Genomic DNA, 20,620 nt, shown 5'->3' on the forward strand with positions numbered 1-20,620 from the left:
ACCGTTTTATCAGAAAGGTCTTTATGACCTGTATCTTGTGCCAACTTCCTATGTCATCCACTGACTTAGAATGCCTTAATCATCTGGGAATGCAGCCCAGTAGGTCTCAGCCTTATTTTACCCAGCTCCTATTCAAGATGGAGTTGCTCTGATTCACATGCCTCTGACAAGAGTATGTGAGGAATACATGTCATTACCCCCAATCCCAAATTTCATCATACAAAGGTGACATATATTATTTGCATTTGAGTGCTTTATTATATTGGAATTGCAGTGATATTAACATTTGTACAAATGCACAAAATCTTGTCTCTTCTTGCTAGAAAGAGATGTAAAAATCTGACCTAGTTGAACAGTCTTAATGAACTCATTGTCCATTGGTAACAATAAATGTGTTCACGATGCAACAAAAAGCTTAACACAAAATTAAACATATTAAATGCTGCAGCAAGTATTTACATGTATGTACCCCTTTTTTTCTCCTTCCAATAAGGAAGGTGGTTGCTTTACAAATAGACAAACAAACACAAATGCTTTGCTGTTTACAAATACAAACAACCCCAAGTCCAGAACTTAAAGTGACAGCACCTTTTTGGGACTTCCTCTGTTAACACTTACTTTACACAGTGCTAAACTTTTTTCTTTTAATTATATTTTTGGACAATATTTATATTCCAATTGTCCTAGAACATTGTGTTAGAACTGAGCTATTTTTCTGGGCCTTTTCAGAGGATCCCAAACCCTATGTCCTCTTTAGAGAGAACATTTCAAGCTTATCTTTTCTCCAAGACAGTTCTCAAAGGCAACATTCCTTTCTCTATGAGGCAGATGTGATTTAGCAGAACTTAGAAGGGAAAAAAGTGAGTGGGTTGTATTTTTTACTGGCTGCTGGTTGGGAAGGGTCCTTTCTCTTAAACCCACTCCATTCAGCACAACTGATACCTTTCATTATCTCCTGCAGTGTCTGTGGCATTGGTATTCTAAAGGAGAAAACTAGAATCTAATGAGCTTATTGTGCATAAGATTTTAATGATGTATTTAAAGCTAATTTATTCAGCTTCCACATTCTCAGTCCTGAGGCTAAATTATTCTATTGTAAAAAATCCAATCCTATAAAGTTCTATAATATGAAGCTCAATGTAAGAATATCTTAAATGGCTTAGAAGGAGCTTTCTAGATCCTGGCTTCTAATGAGCTAGATATTGTAAGTTGGTCTAAATACAACAGTTGGTAATTATTGATTCCTTTCTGATGACAAGTTGGAAAGGTATCAGAGTGCCACTTAAGAGTATTAATCTTTTAACAAATGTTGGCAATTTGGCCTTACCCCCCACTTCAGCTGTGGTTAAATAGTTTTTTTTTTAAAAAATAGACAATTTATAAGGAAAAAAATATATAAACACTCTTTAAGCAATTTGGCTACAAGCATTACAGCACTGAAAAACTCCACAAGAAATAGTAAAATATTTTGAATGGACATACACTTTTTCATTTTCACAACATGACGAGCTAGGTTTTTTGTTTTTTAAATTTCTTTGTGTTTGTTTTGGTATTGAATTTTACTTGTAAGTTTATTGCTGCTGTGTCGTCTTATCCTACCTTAGATTATAATTGTGAATTAGAGGTGCTGTCCCTAATTATGTTACAAGGCAACATTGTATTTTTGAGACCTAGGAATGAAATCGATAGGGCCACTGTTCTTTCAGTGGCCTCAGAGAGTCTATGGCTAGGACAACAGTCAGATGTGCACCAGGGCGCACAAAAGAATAAGTCTCCTGGCTTATTCAGGACACTTTGGTTTGGAAGATGAGAGAAAATTCTTAAGTCTAGCTTAGCTGCTGCCTCACATCTGTTGCATAATATAACATTTTTTAAAAAACATGCTATGAATAAAGGGATAAAGAGTATAAACCATATAGTGTACTGGCTCTTCTCCTTGGCATTCTTGTAGTATGCTTCACCTAGGCTGATGTGAGACACAGGTCTCAGCTGTGCTACCAATGGATGCACATAAATGTACCTGGTGCAAATATCTGTAAAGTATTTTAAATGATGCCGCTCAGAGCCTTGGAGGAGGGGTAGGGGGCATTGTAAAGGAGAGCAAAGGCAAGTTTGAGGACAGAGAAGAGGTTAGAAAGAGAGTAAGAGAAATACAAAGGGATCAAAAAGCTAAAGTGCAATTTTAAAATATAAATTATTTTAAAAGCAGAAAAGAGATTCTAAATTGCTGTTCGCATAGGCACGGTTTTATTCAAATTTAAATGGGTTGTTTCCTTTCCCTTCTCAGATATACTGCATAACGGAGCTTGAATGGCTTAAAGCTACTGCATATTGTTCGGGAAGGGACAAAAAGCACTAAGGGAGCTGAATAGTGCAAGGCTTTCTAGGAAATTGGGGTGGGATGGAGAGAGGCAGAGATGAAGTTGTTTTTACACTTCTACAAGAAAGCTGTTCCAGTTATAGTTACTGATTCCCTTTAGCTGAACTCTGCTTCCTAAATGAAAGAGCTTACTTTAAAAATGAAAAAAGAAATAAATGTTTTAATAAAATTGTTCAGAGTGTTGATTAAAAAATAACCCACAGAGCAATAAAAATCCTTGAAATGTCTATGCACAGAGATCTAAGCAAACATTTCCACCAAATGATGGAGAATAGCCATTTGAAACCCTGAAAAATGAAAATACACACAACTATAGTAGTTTATTATGGACTAACACTTTAAAAACAAGTAGCTCCTACAGAATACTGTTCAAATGGAATGTTTAAAAATAACATTTATTAATAAATATCTTATAAAATTCTAAATTAATAGATTCCTGTTCAAATTTTGCTTTGGTCCTTGAATTCCACTGTATACACACATACATACATATATATTTTCTTAGATGGTGTTTTCTTTTTTTAACCAGAAAGAAACACGTTCTATCCTAACTGGATGGCTAGTTTTATAGCAGTTACTGAGGCTTAAAACTCCCCAGCCAAAGGCTTGTCTGTTACCGTAGCTGGTTTATGATTTTAATGACAAACTCGACTTACACACTAAAGTTTACTTAACAGGCAACAACCACCAGAACATTCACCATCGACATCCCTCTATCAGAATACACTCTCCCTGTTTCACTGACTACATAGGATCTGAAGAGTATTTGCTCTAAGTCACCCTAATTACTATAATATATACTGTGAGAGCACACAAACTGCTTGTCTCCCACAGGCTGTGTTAAGATTGTGACTTGCATCCATTGATGTGGGAGCAGGAGAGGGCTGAGTAGTAGTGTGACGGGAAAACATCCAACTTAACACTTGGCTTTCAAATCAGTACATTCATCCATGGCTGGGATTTTCGCTCTACTTCTCCTGGCATTGTGGATTGAGAAATATGTCAAGGAGAAACAATTAAGATGTGGACACCTCCATTTAGGTGAGAGTTTACCTGGTAGAAATGCTCTCAGGGGTACTTATCTGAGTTGTTAACTCCCATCACATAAGGCAGGGGAGGTACTATAGACGTTCCCAGGGAGGCTGGCAGTGACTTCAGAGACAGATCTCGCCGATCAAGAAAACCACACATGAATGGGGAGAGGCAGTGTGGCAGGATTTTCCCTCCTTAGGACAGGTGCTCTGAAGGCCATGATAATTGATTAATGAACACATGGATGGGTGACACAATAACTGGTTGAGGGAGGAGAATGGAGTACAAAGATATTCTCCCAAATAGGCAAAAAGTGTAAGACAAGGAGGAGGGATTTTTCAGGCAGATTGATTATTCTGTTGTCTGGTGACTGCTGGGCCTTTAGGTAAAAGACTTAATATTGATAAGCCATGTGTTGGATCTGACCAATGTATCTTTCTGTTTGGAATTTTCAAGAAGCACTGACAACTAGTTGGAATCTTTCATTTACTGTATTTCCATACCATGAATGAACACACCTAAAGGCCCTGAGTAGAACAAGAAGACAGTTTATTCTAATTATATGTTGAGGCCGGTTTGCTAATGTGTGTGGTTGGTTTTCCTACTTAGCATAAAAAACAGACATAATTGAGCTATATATAATGCACATCAGTCAAACTGTCAAGTTGCTGAACGAAGAAAACTCAGGCAAGTTCTTAACTGCAGAGGCTTTCAGCCTAACAACTAAATATTTCAATCAAAAGGTGGAACAGAAGTAAACTAAACCATCATTGTAACGACAATCACTCCCTGGACATTCTGATATTACTAGTGGATTTTTAAAAAATCCATTTTATTAAGTGCTATGCATGCAGTAAAGAAAAAATTTTACTTAAAACAAAGCAAAACATAAAATAAAAATTAAAAATTAAAAATTAAAAGACCCAACTAAACATTTTAATGCACTCTTTTTCCTTTTGTGGGGGGAGGGGAGACAGATAGTCAGTCCTAGGAAAGAATTTTGAAATATTATTTTTGATTTCAAAACAGAGATATGAATGTTAACTTCTTTTTAAAGCTGAGTCTTAAACATTTCTTAGGAAGCCAGTCAGATTAAACCATTCAGCTGTTACTGTTGGAATTTAAAAAACAACAACTATGAATTCAGTATTTAAAATACTTGAAAATGATATGTTTGTCTAAAATATAATAGAAAATTATTTCATTTGCATTTTTTCTTTTTTTCTCTTTTCTTTTTTTGTTTTTTTGTTTTTTTTTGTTTTTTGCTTTTGTTTTGATTCTTCAACCATATACCCAAGTCATAAGTTTCACTGGACACTCAAAACCATCTTTTGAAAGCACTGCATACATGGAAAGATTGTTGATAAATATTGATTTAAAAAGTAAGTTATTAGATAAAACTGAAACTAGTTATATAAAAATCATGCTTCGAGACCCTCATATTTTCTTTTTTTCTCCAAAATAGATTCTTATACTATAGTGAGAGAAAAAAACACATCCTTCCCTTTTCTGAACTCTTATAAAAGCTACACCTTTTGTAAAATACTGTTCTTTTAAAACCCATGAACACACACACACATACACACACACATACACACGTTAAGGGGTCAAGCATTCAAATGGAGATGAAACACCAGCACCTGCCTAGATTGCTAGAGAGAAACATTCACCCCTGTTATTTGTGAGATGCGATATTAAAACATTAGCACAGTAGAATGGCTTGTTTCAAGGAGGCACGACTGTGGTTCAGGGACTATCTGCTTTGTATCATGCGCAAGTTCACAAAAGTTGTTGAAAATAAATCAGAATAATTCAGAAGAGGGAAGTAGGCTGGGTGCAGTGGCTCAGGCCTACAATCCCAACACTTTGGGATGAAGAAGTAGGATCGTTTGAGACTAGCCTGGGCAACGTAAGAGAGACCTTATCTTTTATTTTAAAAGAAAAGTAAAAATAAAGTAGCCAGGCATGGTTGTGTGAACCTGTGGTCCCAGCTACCCAGGAGGCGGAGGTGGAAGGATCGCTTGAACTCGGGGGTTGATGCTGCAGTGTTCTGTGATCTGTGATCTGCAGTGATCTGTGAAGTGCACCACTGCACTTCAGCCTGGGCAATAGGTGAGACTCTGTCTCAAAAAAAAAAAAAAAAAAAAGAGTGAAGTAGCCTGCGCCTCATCCATGGGGTTCCTTCAGCAGTCAAAGAGTGCTGAACTGTCGTGGGAAGGCTAAAAGTGCCCCTATGGAAACACTGGGTTTTCTTTCTCTCTTTGTTTCTCCAGTAGTTAGTCTATTTTCACCCCCCAGAACAGCAAAGCCGGTTCCATAGGCTTAAGAAAAAAAAATAATAAATCTTAGGCTATTAGCAGCTGATGATTGAACAATGTAATCCGTGTAGTGAATAGAGCCCTTCTGAATTATTATATAGTACATGGATTTTCAATGTTATAGACAGGTCATATAAAACCAGTTGCAATCCAAGGGTGTCATGTTATAGCCCCACATCAAAATTTGGACTTTCACAATCAAGGCTTACAAAGCTCCCTTCCCTAGTGTCTCCCCAGCTGGTATTCAACCGTGCTTCACTTATAGCTAAACCACCTTTCATTTGCTCTGATTATTAAAAACATTAAATCAGGCACATTAAACGTCTCCTGGTTACTATTTTGTGAAAAGCAAGAGTTGAATGAACTCCAGCTGTGGGTGACGTGTAAGTGAAGCAATGGTTAGGTCCACGTTTTGGAGGTTTGCTTTTTTTTTTTCCTTTAAACATTATTTTCTTCTTCACATGCAATGCTAAAGGGAAAAAAAATAAAACAGAAGGAAGTCAAAATGAAGAGTAAACAGGGAGCCCAAGAAAAAGTGGAAATGGAGAAGAAAACTGGGCATTAGCAAGTGGACCAAGAGGAGAAGGAGAAGTGAAGAGACGCTCGGTGGTGTTATTTGGACATCAATGAATCTTATAATATTTTATAGTAAGAAACAAAAAGTTATGGGAAAGGCTGTGTGTTTATCTGGGATTCTGGTGACACCACAGCACAAACTCAACATGAGTTAAGATGTCAAAAGATTTTCTACCCAGTTACCTTGGATCTGTCTTACTTGACATCTAGGTATGCCTCATTTTGGCTAAAAGCTGTGGTTTAACAAGATTCAGTGTTTCAGGCAAAGGGTTGGACTGATAAGAATGAAACCATGGCTATATACAGAAAAGGTTCAGTTTATAAACAAGTAACTGGTACCAGAAAATTGGAGAAAAGCACCAAAGCGTTTCCCAAGCTGATAGATATTAATTGCATAACTCCCTTTTTTCTTATATAACTAAGTATAAAAGACAACATTTCCATAATAACTATAAAAATGAAAGCCAGTCTTTGAAGAACTGAGGAGTCTTCCAGGTCTGAGTTAATTCTAAAAATGCCCTTAAAAGAAAGGACGCATGGTACGCTACAGCTCTTCTTGGAGGCCAGGTCTGATGGTGCATTTTAAAGAATTGGATTCAGGTCTGTTCTGTGAGTGGTGAGCTGGCTGAGGGTGGAGCTTCCTACCACCTCGCTGACTGATGAGGAAGTAGTGATGGTATTATGCTGGATGACTTGTTGCTGGGAGCAAGCTGGGACAGGACTAGCAGGAGGGCTACTCTCCGGACCTAGAGAGAGAAAAAAAAAGACAACACACACACATACACACACACCAATATAGGTCTTTTTTGTATGGACTTGTGGACTCCTCAGAGAAATAGTACCGGATATTTACTTGAAATAGAAGTTTCGCACATTTTCTTCTGAAAGTTAATTTCAAAACTTTATTTTCAACTGTCGTCACCATGCTATGCCTTTCCAGTTTATATCTACAAGCAAAGCCATGCTTTCTGTATCAGTAAAATGATTTGATGTGTTTAAGTCATGGACATGTGAACTTCCCCATCTTGTCTTTTAAATAGCCATCCATATATCAAATGTGGAAAAATACTCACATGTGGTGGGAGAATCTGTGTTGCTCAATCTAAAAAATTATTTGAAAATAAATTGACCTTCAGCCATGAATCCCTGCTCCTCCCACCATCCCTATTCAACTATCATTTAACCAACTGGCATTCCAGATGCAGAAACCGGGGTCTGAAGGAAGGGATCATGTTACATATTGATAAACTGAGGTCAGTCACTAGCTTTTCAGCCCAGGGAGTAACATGCAGTGTTTCTGGAGGCACTGGATGTAATTCACCCAAGGCCTGGGTCCCAGCCCACAGATTTCTGAAGGAAACTGCTGGGCCACTGGTACTTGGGCTTCAGCTGGCTCTTTTCTTACTGGCTGCAAAATTGGAATTTGATATTTTTTTTAATACTTCGAAATGCCAGGGAAGGAGTAGCCAGAAATTATCAGGAGGTGGTGGGCATGGTGTTGCACAGGGGTCAGGAAAAAGGGATCCCCTTGGAAGAATAGTCTGGAAGCCACTCAAGAATTCTTGTATATCTGCCTGGAAGTATAATCTACACTTTACTTTTGCTCTTTCAATCAAATTCCGTGCAAACTTAGTGGCAAAAAAAAAAATTGGACACTAAAGAAAAGTGAAAAAGTCGGTGACTTACTTAGATATCCTTGTGATTCTTTCTGCATGGCTGTTATTGGGCAGTCTTTATGTGTTAACAACAACTGTTTCAGCTGGGCCACCTCATTTTTCAACATAGACACTTCATTCTAGAAGAGATGTATTAAAACCATGTTGAGAAGACCAGAGGATACAAACCCAATGCCCTGTGCACTTTCAACAACAAAACTGGCAAACTCTTCTGATATGTCTAAATGACATCAAGAACATTATTTACTGTGGTTCGCCTGAAAGTTTGTAGCTTACCTTTAATTTGGCCCTCATATTTACCAGGGCCTTTCCGAAGAGATTAGGTTTTAACTCAAGAGCTGAACCTTATTAAAAGGCTAGACCACACCCTTAGGTGATGAGAACTGAAGCCAGGTGAGAATCCTTACTCCACACTGACTGCATGACCTTAGGTAGATAACACAACCCAACTGAGCTCCAGCAACCTCGTTATAAGATGGTGATAAGAAGAGTACAACATTATTTGTGTTACTGTGAGGATTAAATACGGTAATAGATGGGAAACAGAACAATACCCAGCACATACTAAGCACTTAATACATTTAACTATTGTAACCTTCACAAGCTCAGGTTGACATCCAATTGAGAATGTGAATATGAGGCATGCATTGGGCAGAATTATGTGGTAGGATTTGTGGCTTCCACCTGAAATGCAATCAGAGTAAGCTGACTCATCTACCATCAGATTTTCCAAAAGAAGTATGTGTTGCTCAATCTAAAAGGAATATCTGAAAATAAATTGACCTTCAGCCATGAATCCCTGCTACCCCCACCATCTCCTACTCAATTGCTGTTCATGGGCTACTGTTGAGCAAAGCACGTCCACTTGCCTGATGCCCACTAAGCAGGAGGCATGGAAGCACATAGTGCACACGTTGGTCAGCTGCAGGTGGATGATGTCAGCTCAGGGTGGCAAGAAGCAATGAAGTTTTGGGCCATGATTGAATTAATTTGATTGAGTGCATTGATTATTTGGTCAATTTCGGTCTATAAAATACTCTTTCCCTCCTTAATATCAGGATATTGTGGATGGTGTGGGGTTTTCTTCTATTTACTCATGTAAGTGCCTCGGATCTCTACTTTATCTATTAATAGTAATTCACAAAGGCATGCTCATAGCTTTGTAGAATAATGAACTTGGCATCCATTGTCTACAAATATAGACACAAAATAGATGGTGGCTCCGAGATGCTTCCACTTGATAAAAGTGAACTGTAAATGTAGTGCTGTCTTGAATAAGCCATTTAAAAATTGTGATCAGTAATATCCTCTCTTTGGTCAAGGTTTATTTGTGACTGCCAGGCATTGTACTTCACATGTAGGAAACTTAAAAAATGCATGCACACAGAAAAGCACGATTAACATTGCTGTCATTAAGTTGTACCTACACTTTCAATATGAACTTGGCTTTTCAGCCATGTATTTATCACCTAGGAATGTATGTTTGGGATTCCAGAAGTTACTCTAAAAAAAATTGAAATCTTTTTTAAGGAATATCTCCCATTTCTAAATTTCTTTGTGAAATACATTATAAGCAACCACATATTGAGTAGTATTAATAACAAAATAATAAAAATAATAATAAAACAATAACAATAATAAAAATCTCATCTACAAATCTCATCTCATTCCCTTTCTCTTCCAAACTTTATTTTTACAAAATAAAAATGACTATTTGGGAAGTTAGCCTTAACGATGAATAAATCACTTAATCAAACAAGAAAATTGGTCTTACATCTCAGAACATACAAGAAAGCAAATTGTACCTCCCAACTCCAAATGAATGTGATTGATAAGGGGCTCTGTGGAAACCAAAAGTGACTCTGTCAATTCCAGGGTCAGTGGGATAACTTACAGGACAATTCATTTTAGCCTTAAATACTACCTTCTTCCTCTTTGATTTTACACCTATCTAAATTCAGATGGCCTTCCTTCTTTTTCTCAGTTCTCCCTCTGCTCATAATAGCACGTATAAAAGAAAGTCACTCCTAGACCATCATATGAAGGCAATCTCTTGTCAAAAACAAACAAAAACAAAACAAGGAAACAGAGATGTGTTTATGTGTGTGTGTGTGTGTATTTATGTATATTTACTTCAGAAGGAAATGTCATATTATTTGCATTAAACTACAGAAATAACACTTTTCTGAAATCACAACTGCCAGACACCTTGCCCCCTGAGTAGAAGCTCTCAGCTGCAGATAATGTAGACAATGGATCTTAGAAAATGGAATCAAGTTCCAATTTCTAGCGAATCCACACTTTTCTACCTAGAAAACGACAACAACAAAAAGTATTAACAACAAAACTGGGTTCTCTTGCTTTCTTATACTTTTGGAAGAAAAAACACCCCCGCCTGTGGCCATCTTGGAGAGGTTGAACTTGGTCTCCATTTCTTCCCCCACTATGTCCCGCGCAGTGAAACCCTTTCTTGGCAGCATTCAATCTCCCAGGCACAAAGTGTTCATTGCCCCTTCCTTAAGAAAACACTCCGAATTCTATTCTCTGGGTTTCTACAGTTAGCAAAGAGCTAACTGCCTATGATATTTGGCATGCCCCAAACAGTTTCACAATAAATTTTTGCTTTCATAAGGCTGTTTTACTATAAAAAGAGCACCAGTCAGCACATGTGGTGCCCTGGCCTATCACCAAAACCCCATACAAAGTATATGACTTTGGTGGCATTTAGTCTATGAACAGCAAAACACTTTATTAATAAAGCAATATGTTGTAAGTACAGAGACCAAAGGCCTGAGTGTTGTGAGGGTCTGTAAAAATGCAGAACCCTGAGAATATTGAGACAGCTGACCATCATTTAAAGATATATGTGAATATGAACATATTCTTTTTTTCTTTTTTCTTTTTATAGAGACAGGGTCTTGATCTGTTGTCCAGGCTGGACTACAGTGGCACCATCATGGTTCACTGCAGCCTCTACCTCCTGGGCTCAAGCAATCCTCCCACCTCAGTGTTCTGAGTAGCTGGGACTACAGACATGTGCCACAATGCTCACCTAATTTAAAAAAAATGTTTTGCAAAAATGGGGTCTAGTTATTTTACCCACGCTGCTCTTGAACTCCTGGCCTCAAGTGATTCTCCAGCCTCAGCCTCCCAAACTGCTAGGATTACAGGCATGAGCCACTGTGCCTGGCAGGACATATTTCTTAATGTAACATGTTAATAATTATGTTATTTAGCCATGTTATGGTGGGAAAATGAACACCAATTAATGTCAGTAGAGAAGGGCAATCAGCTTCTTGTTTATACCATATACACGTAACTACGATGCTGCAAGGACTAAATAAAGGCCTAATAACCACAGAAGCCATAGAAATTCATGGGGCAGCATCCAATAGGAAAAGGAACTCTCGCCTGAGAGTTGAGAATAATAGGGTTTGAGTTCTCAAGCTGCCATGCCAACCAAGTATAAAACACGATGGTTTTATACTTCATGTATAGAAGTAGAGAACTACTTCTCTAAGTTCCTTCCAGAAAGAATTTTTTTTTATTCTACAAGCATTTCTGTGTCACCTTCTATTGAGAAAGCAAATTACCCAATTATCTAATGAAAGATTCAATCTTGACTTTTATTCATTACTTAACTACTTTCAATATGCTCAAATATGCTTATAATTTTGGTCTTATCTTTCATAAGGGAGCCAGTTCTATCACCTCTTATGCTTCCAAATCTTAGTAAGGCAGATTCCAAAGCAACATTTATAGTTTCATTTTATAACAAAATTTTGTGTGTCCATTTATGTGTCCATATTGCTGAGACAGCATCTATGGAGCCTTCATTATATTTCATAAAGGGTCTTTGGCTTAAGAAAGGTCAAAAATCACTATCTTGGAGAAAGAAGAATGAATTGTGTGGTGTGCACATGCATAATCATCTTAAAGATTCCATAGTGAAAGAATGATTAGTATAGGAAATGCACAAATACTAGACTATATTTTAAGTAAAAACCCTTTTCAGGGGAACATAAGTGGAATCACCTTGAATTCATTTTGGAAGAGAACAAGCAGATAGCAAATGTTTCAAAATGCATAAAAGAAATCAAATGTGGCCTGGAAGTCTAGTAGGGAAATAAAAAACAGGCCTCCTGGAGGCATTTTCTTACTCTGAATTACCTTGTTTTATAAATTGAGGAAAATCACCATTTTTTATTCCCCTACGTAGGTTATAATCAGAGTTTTAGGTCTTAATATAAAAGTACTTTGTAAATACAAGGTATTAATAATACGTATCGATTGTCTGGTGGAAATCAACTCTTCATCTTTTCATTTTTCTAAATGAATTTGAGTTTGCTCCTCTAAAGCAGTTAGCTGTTTAGCAATTGTAAGATCCAGTTGGACTGATCTATTTTTAAACCCATAGTTTGCCTTGGGGTGAAGCAGCACTCCATAGAGATATTCAATACTACAATAACATACTTTAAGCAAGCACTCCAACAAGTCCCTAATAGCTACATTTGCAGTGTTCAGCTTTGGGGATGTCATTATTTATACGATAAATCCACAGTGCTTTTTGGTGTAAGCAGTAGTTTGTGCCAAAAAAATAATTATCAAAATGGGCCCCACAATATACCCTCCCCCAGCTTTTTTGTTTTGGTAGATTAGCTGAGACCAGGTTTGGTTCACTCTGAAACAAAGAACTTTCAATTTGTCAAGCAACAGTTCCCATCTGGCCTATTCGCTTGCCAAGTCCCAGACCTGGGCTCATGTGTCCAAAATTTCAGCAGCAACTTAGACCATGTGTCTTTGCACTAAAAAAGAAAAGCAATTATTTCCATGGGTGACCAGATGATTTCCATATCCTCTACTGAACCCAGACGTTCTACTGAGTACCACATCAGCAGTTGATGAATTTAGAGCTGATCTTAGTCACTTAGTATCAGAAAAAAGAACATGGATTTCTTTGGCTTACGGAGTTTCTAAAATAAAAGACCACAAAGAAGTGGGTTAGGTCAACAAGAGACTTCCCTGAGTCCTCATTCTGCCACCTACTCATTGTGTGACATTAGGGAAGACCCCTCATTTCCCTAACCTCAGTTTCTTTCTCCATAAAATGTCAGATTAGGTGGTTTCTAGTATTTTCCCCAATTCCTATACCTTTTTGGACCTCTTGGGCAGAGATGTGTTGTGAGACTAGGAAATGAAGTCTGGGAGTTTGATTTTGTTTTCTTAGGTCTGGTTTTTCCAATCTGAAATGCTGCAGCCTAACTAGAGGGTTCTATGCTGGAAAACAACTCAAAAGTGGCAGCTGGCCATCCAGACCTTGGATATTCCATTTGGCTGGAGTTTGTTTGCTTAGCACCTTCCATTTCTGTTTACTTAAAATTTGGCTCACTGGTCCAGCCTCAAGAGAGCCACCTTTTTCTTTTGACAAAGGTCCAGTGAGAGGGAAAGGGTCATTCAAAGGTAGCGGAATCTGCAGCATCCTCTCCAGCATCCCAGGGCTTGATGCAGGACACTCAGCTTCACAGAGAACACTGGGCAGTTGTGGCTTCTGTCCCTCCAAGGCAAAGCGGTGGTTGGAAAATATCAACAATTTAGTCTGTTCAGAGACTGTCCCTTTTTTGGGTACTGTTTTAACTACCAAAATATTGGTGCCTGTCACATGAACTCAGTAGGATTTTTTTTTTTTTTTTTCTGGTTTTGGGAGCTAGAGTTCTAGTTCCTTTTTTCCCTCAGCCATTTGGCTCTAAAGAAATGTGAAAAAAAATCAGTGCATTAGGGTCTAGCAAAGGGTAAATTTACCTTGTATATTTTGTAAAAGCAGTCATAAATACGCATATGCCAAGTCACGAACACCTCTGGCCTCAAAGTCAATGGACATCTTTACTTTCCTGGCTCTCTGCTATGATCCCTCCATGTTTGCATGCATTAGGATCACAGTCAATACCCTGAAGGAATTCTGCAAGGACTCATTTTAGTTAAAACTGATTTAAAGCCTTGGCAGCTGATATGTGCCAGCTGGCTATTTTTGGCTCCTTCATCTAAGCAGTGGTTCCTAACTAAGGCTGATTTTGCCACCCAACTTCCCTTCCCAATCACCACTAGGGGACATTTGGCAATATCTGGAGACACTTTGGTTGTCATAGGTGGAAGGTGTGCTCCTGATACATAGTGGGTAAAGGCCAAGGATGCTGCTAAATAGCCTGCAATGCACAGGGAACAACAAAGAATGATTGAGCCCAGAAGTCAATAGGGCCAAGATTGAGAAAACCTACACGTTTGCATCATCCTCCTGCAGACCTCAGAAATGGTGGCAAATTCCTGGGTTTCCCCAACTTCAGTTATCACAGAACCACTGCTGTAATATTTACTAGGTTCACATATATAAGAACTTTTATTTACTTAACATGTTTCTGCAAATTAACTCAATTTTGAATAATTTAGCCTTCTTACTAATATCTTTGAAACTGCAGATTTGATCTTCTAATTACATTTTTCAATACACATCAAAATTAAAATATGATTATTAATATTAAAAATGCTTGGCTGGGCGTAGAGGCTCACACCTATAATCCTAACACTTTGGGAGGCTGAGGTTGGAGGGTTGCTTGAGCCCAGGAGTTTGAGACCAGCCTGGGCAACATAATAAGACCTTGTCTCTAGAGAAAAAAAAAAAAAAATTAGCCAGCCATGGTGATGTACACTTCGGGAGGCTGAGGTGGGAGGAACACTCGAGTCCAGGAGGTCAAGGCTGTAGTAAGCTGCCCTCCAGCCTGGGCAATGGAGTGAGGCCCTGTCTCAAAAAAGAAAAATGCTTACCCACATTCTACCTAAAAGTTTCTCAGATACTACTGTGCCTATCAGATTCTACAAGTGGTTTTAAAGGTGTTTGAGTCCAGCCATTTCTCTGGTGGCTTGACTCCCTGCAATCACATCCTTGCCAAGTAGTCAAGCAGCCAACTCTTAGACACTCCAGCAATGAGGAATTCATTCATTTATTTAACAAATGGTTACTGAGTGTAGACACTATACTATAAACAGGGGAACCCATTCATTTATTCAACAAATAAGTTACTGAGTGTAGACACCACACTATAAACAGCAGATAGATAGTGGGCGGAGGGAGTAGCAAGAGACAGTCCCAATCTTCCCGCAGCATGCAAGTTAGTGCAGGAATCATTATCTTATTTTCCTCACATCTGCTATATGTTTCGCAGTTTCTTGCTCATCATGTCTATCACAAAAAGAATGACACATTTAGGGGGAAAAATGAACATCCATAAATTATGAAATTCAGGCCCTCATACAACACACACTTTCCATATATACTTTCAATTTGTACACTGGAAGCCCCAAGCCATCTCCATTTAATGAAACTGAATATGCAAAGGCTTTGGGGTTTGGCACCCTAACTGTTCCTTTCTAAGGATGCACAGAGAACTAGGTGTGGGAAGAAGATGAAAGTAACCTACCAATGCCTAGCCATTAACTGTTTTTTTTTTTTTTTTTTTTTTTTTTGAGACAGAGTCTCACCCTGTTGCCCAGGCTGGAGTACAGTGATGCGATCTTGGCTCACTACAGACTCTCCCTCCTGCATTCAAGCCACTCTGCTGCCTCAGCCTCTTGAGCAGCTGGGACTACGGGCCTGCGCCACCACGGCAAATTTTTTTGTATTTTTAGTAGAGACAGGGTTTCTGCACCTTGGCCAGGCTGGTCAAACTCCGGACCCCAAGTGATCCCGCCACCTCCCAAAGTGATTAGCCTCCCCAAGTGCTGGGATTACAGGTATAGGCCACTGCACCCAGACCCCATGAACTCTTAAAGTGCAGAGTCTCCCTATGTAGGGTACTTTCCTCCCTGCCCCACTCTCTTTGGCCATTCTCTCAGCTTCTGGAAGCACTGGAGTATAATCCACAACTCTTAATGCTATCCCTGGACTGTGGGTCACATACGTGTCTATTTACTTGCCTTTTTTCCTGCTGATAAATAGTGCACATATTTTTAACATTAGAACAAATGCTCTGAACTACATCATTATAAACTATAAAGTCTGCCGGAGAAGCCCGGGTACTAGAGTTTCTTCCTTTTCTCTTAGACACGCCCAGACACTTCTGGGCCTCATTATAAAATCTCCCCAGTGAAGCCATTCATAAAAAGCAAAAATTATGCAAGATTCAAATCTTGGTGAGTTGGCAAATGAGATGAAAACATGCCTTTTCTTTCAGAGCTACATAATGACCATAAACCTTTCCTTCTTCCATGTGAAACAAAAATAGAGATAATCAAGTATAAGCCAAGGCAACCCCCTCAACCTAGTGAATATAACGAACAGCTCCTTTTCAGTTGAAGGTTTATTATGGGCCAGGCACTGGGCAACTGCTTTGGAGACATTAGTTTGTTTATTCCCCCTAATGTAACAACTCTATAAAGTTATGATTCCCATTCTATAGAGGAAGAAACAGAGAGCCAGCGAGTTAAACCTAGCAAGCAATTGCTGAACCAGGGTTTGGATCTCTGTCGGATTAAAGCCTGTGCTCCCAGCCTACAACTTAGCTGGGTAGGTTCCCCCTTCTCAGAGCTCTGTGGGCAAATTGATTGAAAAACTGAACGGTTAATTTTGTTTTGTAGAGTGTCCCGGAATTAATAAAGCTCGAGGAGTGAGGCTGCGGCTCCTCTGTGGACTAAGTGTGTGGCATCACTGCTTAGGTCAACAAGTGCCTGTCGGGGCCGGAAATGCCCGCGGAGCAGAGGGCCTTTGAGTCCCGGGGAAAGACACCGTGGGCTGCACCTGAAGCTGCATGTTTGTCTGGGTGAGTTCTTCTGCTTTCTTTTCCAATGACATCACCCAGACCTTCCTCTTCTGTCTGCAGCGGGTGGCAGCTGCCCGGTTCCGTTCCAGAAATTTCCGCCGCCTCTCGTCCGGATCCTCGTCCACCACCCTTCGCCGGCGCCCCCCTGTGGGCTGGGGTGGCTGTATTGTCTGGGTTGGCTGCATCTGTTGTGTTGCTGGTGAAACCTGCTGGGACAGAGAGGGAGGAGGTGATGGGGATAGGGAAGGACGTGTTAGGTAAGGGAAGAAACCCAAGCTGATGTTAAAATGCAAAGCACAGAAAGTCTATCGCTTCAGTCAGCATATGAGACTTGCCTCCTATGAATGAAATAAATGATGAAATCACACTCAGAAAAGAAAAAGCATCACTGACCTATATATTCTGTGATGTGTTGGCAAGATATAGGAATGACTTGTGAAAAGATGTAGTCAGATGGATTTTTCCCTGACAGGCATTTAGCCGAATCATGGTAGAGGAAACATTTATTTTTCTCCTTCAGCTATTAAAAATGTTTTACTGACCGTGTGTTTAAAAACTTTAAAGTAAGGGTCAGGTGTGGTGGGAGGATCATTTGAGGCCGGGAGTTTCAGACTAGCCTGGGCAACATAGCAAGACCCTGTGTCTAAAAAAAAAAAATGGAAAAATTAGGCAGGCATGGTGGTGCATGCCTGCAGTTCTAACTACTCAGGAGGCTGAGGTGGGAGGCTTGCTTGAGCCCAGGAGGTCGAGGTTGCCATGAGCTATGATTGTGCCACTGCACTCCAGCCTGGGCAACACAGCAAGACCTTGTCTCTAAAAAACAAAAAAACAAATAAACAACTTTAAAATAGCCAATGTATGGCTACAGGGTGAAAACAGAAAGGTCAGGGTTATTATCACAATATGGATGACTCAACTGTCATCTGCAGAAAACCTCTGAGCAGGTTGTGGGCTCCTTTCATTCTAATAGTGGTAAAGTTGTGTTGCTAACACACCTCTGGGACATCGTTGCCACTGTGGCTCCTATCAAAAGAAGCCCATGAAGCCAGGAAGGCAGGTGAAATCCTATTTTGACTCTTTCACAGTTCTTAATGCAGAGGACTAGCCGGACCTGCACACTCCAGCTGGGCCTGCCTGCCCCTCAGAGAGCTCACCAGGGTGAAAGGAGATCCAGGAGAGCTTTCTAGGTGATTGGGAAGCTGGGCCTTTGAAAGCGTTAAATCGATGCCTGAAGCAGCACTGAGCCCTGTCATACCCTGCGTGTATGAGATAGTGAGAGTTGCTTGTGCATTACCATACACTTACATTAGAAGGAAATCCTAAGAGTGGCAAAGCACTTTATTAAAAAATTTTACTATGCTTATAGAGTTCTTGCAAGGTCTGTGTGAGACTCAGCAACATCTAAGGCTTAGAGACCTCCACACATACAGCTTTTTTTCTATTCATAAGGCAGACACACGGCACCTTGTGAAATTTCTACGACTGACTCTTTATATGTCTGGACACCTAATGCTTTCCCTCATGCACTTCATTCCTTCCTCCTTCTTCATTCTCAATAAAAGGCGGGTTTTTTTTTCCTCTCCCATTTCTCAGTCACTCAGGTTTATGACTGTAATACCTATAAAGTTGTTTTACAAGAGACATTTAACCTGCAGAAATAACAGGCCAAAAGTTTTAAAAATGAAGCCCAACAATCTTTTCTACCACATTCCAGCACTATGATTGAAATCAATCAGAATGACTGTAATTGCACTAATAATGGCTACTGGTTGACATCAGTTGACTGATGGTGATATATTTTAATCCAAAACTCTATCAAACCTTCTATGACTAACTGTAAAAGAATCAGGCCCAGGGTTGAGGTTGAACTGCATCTCAGTAATTTTATGTAAAGCAAAGACATTTTCTTTTTTTCTTGAGATGGAGTCTCTCTCTGTCACCCAGGCTGGAGTGCAGTGGCGTGATCTCAGCTCACTGCAACCTCTGCTGCCTGGGTTCAGGCAATTCTCCTGCCTCAGTCATCCAAGGAGCTGGGATTACAGGCACCTGCCACTGTGCCTGGCTAATTTTTGTAGTTTTTAGTTGAGACGGGGTTTCACCATCTTGGCCAGGCTGGTCTTGAACTCCTGACCTCGTGATCCACCCGCCTCGGCCTCCCAAAATGCTGAGATTACAGGCGTGAGCCACCACACCCGGCCAGCAAAGACATTTTCTAGAACTGTTTGTTGGTGACTATTTTCCTCCCGATTATAGAAGAATAACAAAATAAATTAACTGTGTAAGGTCTTAGTCATCAGAATTGCTAGTGAAGACATCATCCTTGTTATTGGCAAAGGCTTACCACTTGCCATTTCGGATGGTAATTCCTGAGCTAACTACTGCAAATAAAAGCATTAAGAGGGAATGTGCTAACTGCTTGGATATTTTTGCCTTTAACTGTTTCCTTTTGTGAATTATGATCTCTTATTGCCAGCCCCAGACAAAACCCTCAAATAGGAAAAAAATGTTTTCACATCTCCATTGCAGGGACTTATCTTTCAATTCTGTATCCTCCTACCCTAAGTTTAATCAGTGTAACCCATGACACTTTTCGTGTGTCTTCACCCAAAGGCATAAGTGACGTGGTTTCAGGTGTAATGTAGGTTCAGGATTGGTTAAGAGAAATTCCTTGAAACCAGCACTCTCCTATCACATCCTTACATGCAGGAGGAGCACAAGAAGCCAGGAGAAAATGCAAATACATTCCTAAAACCAGAATCTGTGTAACTGGTAATTATTGTTGCTTGTAATTTTATTTTTGACGCAGAATTATCTTGGCATAGATGCTCTGAAAATTGTGATCAAAAGTAATCAATTATAATTTCAAAAAGGCAGAATTTATTCCAAATCATCTTAGAATCTCAGAGTTCAAAGGATGCTATTCCTACTTTCAGATAATCATACAATTAAGAAAAATGGCAAGATCTCAGTAATCAGCCAAGTTAATACAATTTAAAAGTGGTGTTTTGGGATACTGCCTAAATGATCTGGTTCAAATTTTAGCAAGACTAACCTGGGCTCTTTCTTTTTAGTATACAATTAAAAGAAGTAACTGTTCATGAAGCTAATTATAATAGCAATTAACTAATTGCATATACAATTGGCCACTTACTGACTTGAAACAGAGGGCAACTGGCTAATTGGTAATTAGCTAGTGAACGGCTTTTATATTCAAAGAACTGTTATATAACTTGCCCTGTGAAATAACTTGCCCAAAAAGGTGACCAAACCTTGATGTTCTTGTTTCCTTATAAACTAAGTACCTATGTGAATCAATTTGACCATCGTTGACTTTGTAGTTTTTTTTTTTTTCCTTTCTAAATACATGTTCTAGTATGGCATTTGACTAAAAATGTGACCAAAAAAGTTCTCTGGGTAACGTTTGATTGCTATACAATTTGCTAAACTTCTATTATTTTGGTTTGGAATAACATATTTTGAACACTGTGCCAAGGGCTTTACAGAGATTCTCTTATTTAATACTCATAAGAGCCTAGAGTTTAGTCTACTATCACCCAGCCCCATTTTACAGATGGAAAAACTGAGGGTTGGAGAGGTTAATCGTTTCTGTTCACAATCACACAGTGAGGAAGCCAGGAAAAAAGTTAAGGTTATCTCATTCTAATGCTCAATTCTTAATCACAATGTAGAACACCTCTAAGGACCTTGCAAAAGACAGTTTATCTATTAAATAGCTTAGAGAGTTGCTTGTGCCTGATCCATTCTGTGGATGGCTGTCCAGGTTTGGTGCACGTTAATGGAGGGGGGCTCAAGAGTTCAAAAAGCTGCCTG

At 39.3% G+C, this 20,620-nt stretch overlaps 1 protein-coding gene across 6 annotated transcripts in view; it reads right to left on the bottom strand.

Annotated features, from left to right (window-relative positions):
- Positions 1 to 235: 235 nt before the first annotated feature.
- CREB5 (cAMP responsive element binding protein 5) overlaps positions 236 to 20,620 on the bottom strand; it is a 561,911-nt gene continuing 541,526 nt past the window's right edge. For 4 of the 6 annotated variants that reach the window (XM_011972242.1, XM_011972239.1, XM_011972241.1 and 1 more), the window contains 3 exons: positions 16,768 to 16,995; positions 7,993 to 8,101; positions 236 to 7,052 (listed from right to left, as the gene is read on the bottom strand). In XM_011972242.1, coding sequence (XP_011827632.1) covers positions 6,889 to 7,052; positions 7,993 to 8,101; positions 16,768 to 16,995 — 501 coding nt within the window. In that variant the 3' untranslated portion in view covers positions 236 to 6,888. The remainder of the gene's footprint in view (positions 7,053 to 7,992; positions 8,102 to 16,767; positions 16,996 to 20,620) is intronic. The other 2 variants (XM_011972240.1, XM_011972243.1) reach the window with 1 other exon arrangement.

This window comes from Mandrillus leucophaeus, unplaced genomic scaffold, assembly GCF_000951045.1.
Source record: "Mandrillus leucophaeus isolate KB7577 unplaced genomic scaffold, Mleu.le_1.0 Scaffold128, whole genome shotgun sequence".
Taxonomy (NCBI): domain Eukaryota; kingdom Metazoa; phylum Chordata; class Mammalia; order Primates; family Cercopithecidae; genus Mandrillus; species Mandrillus leucophaeus.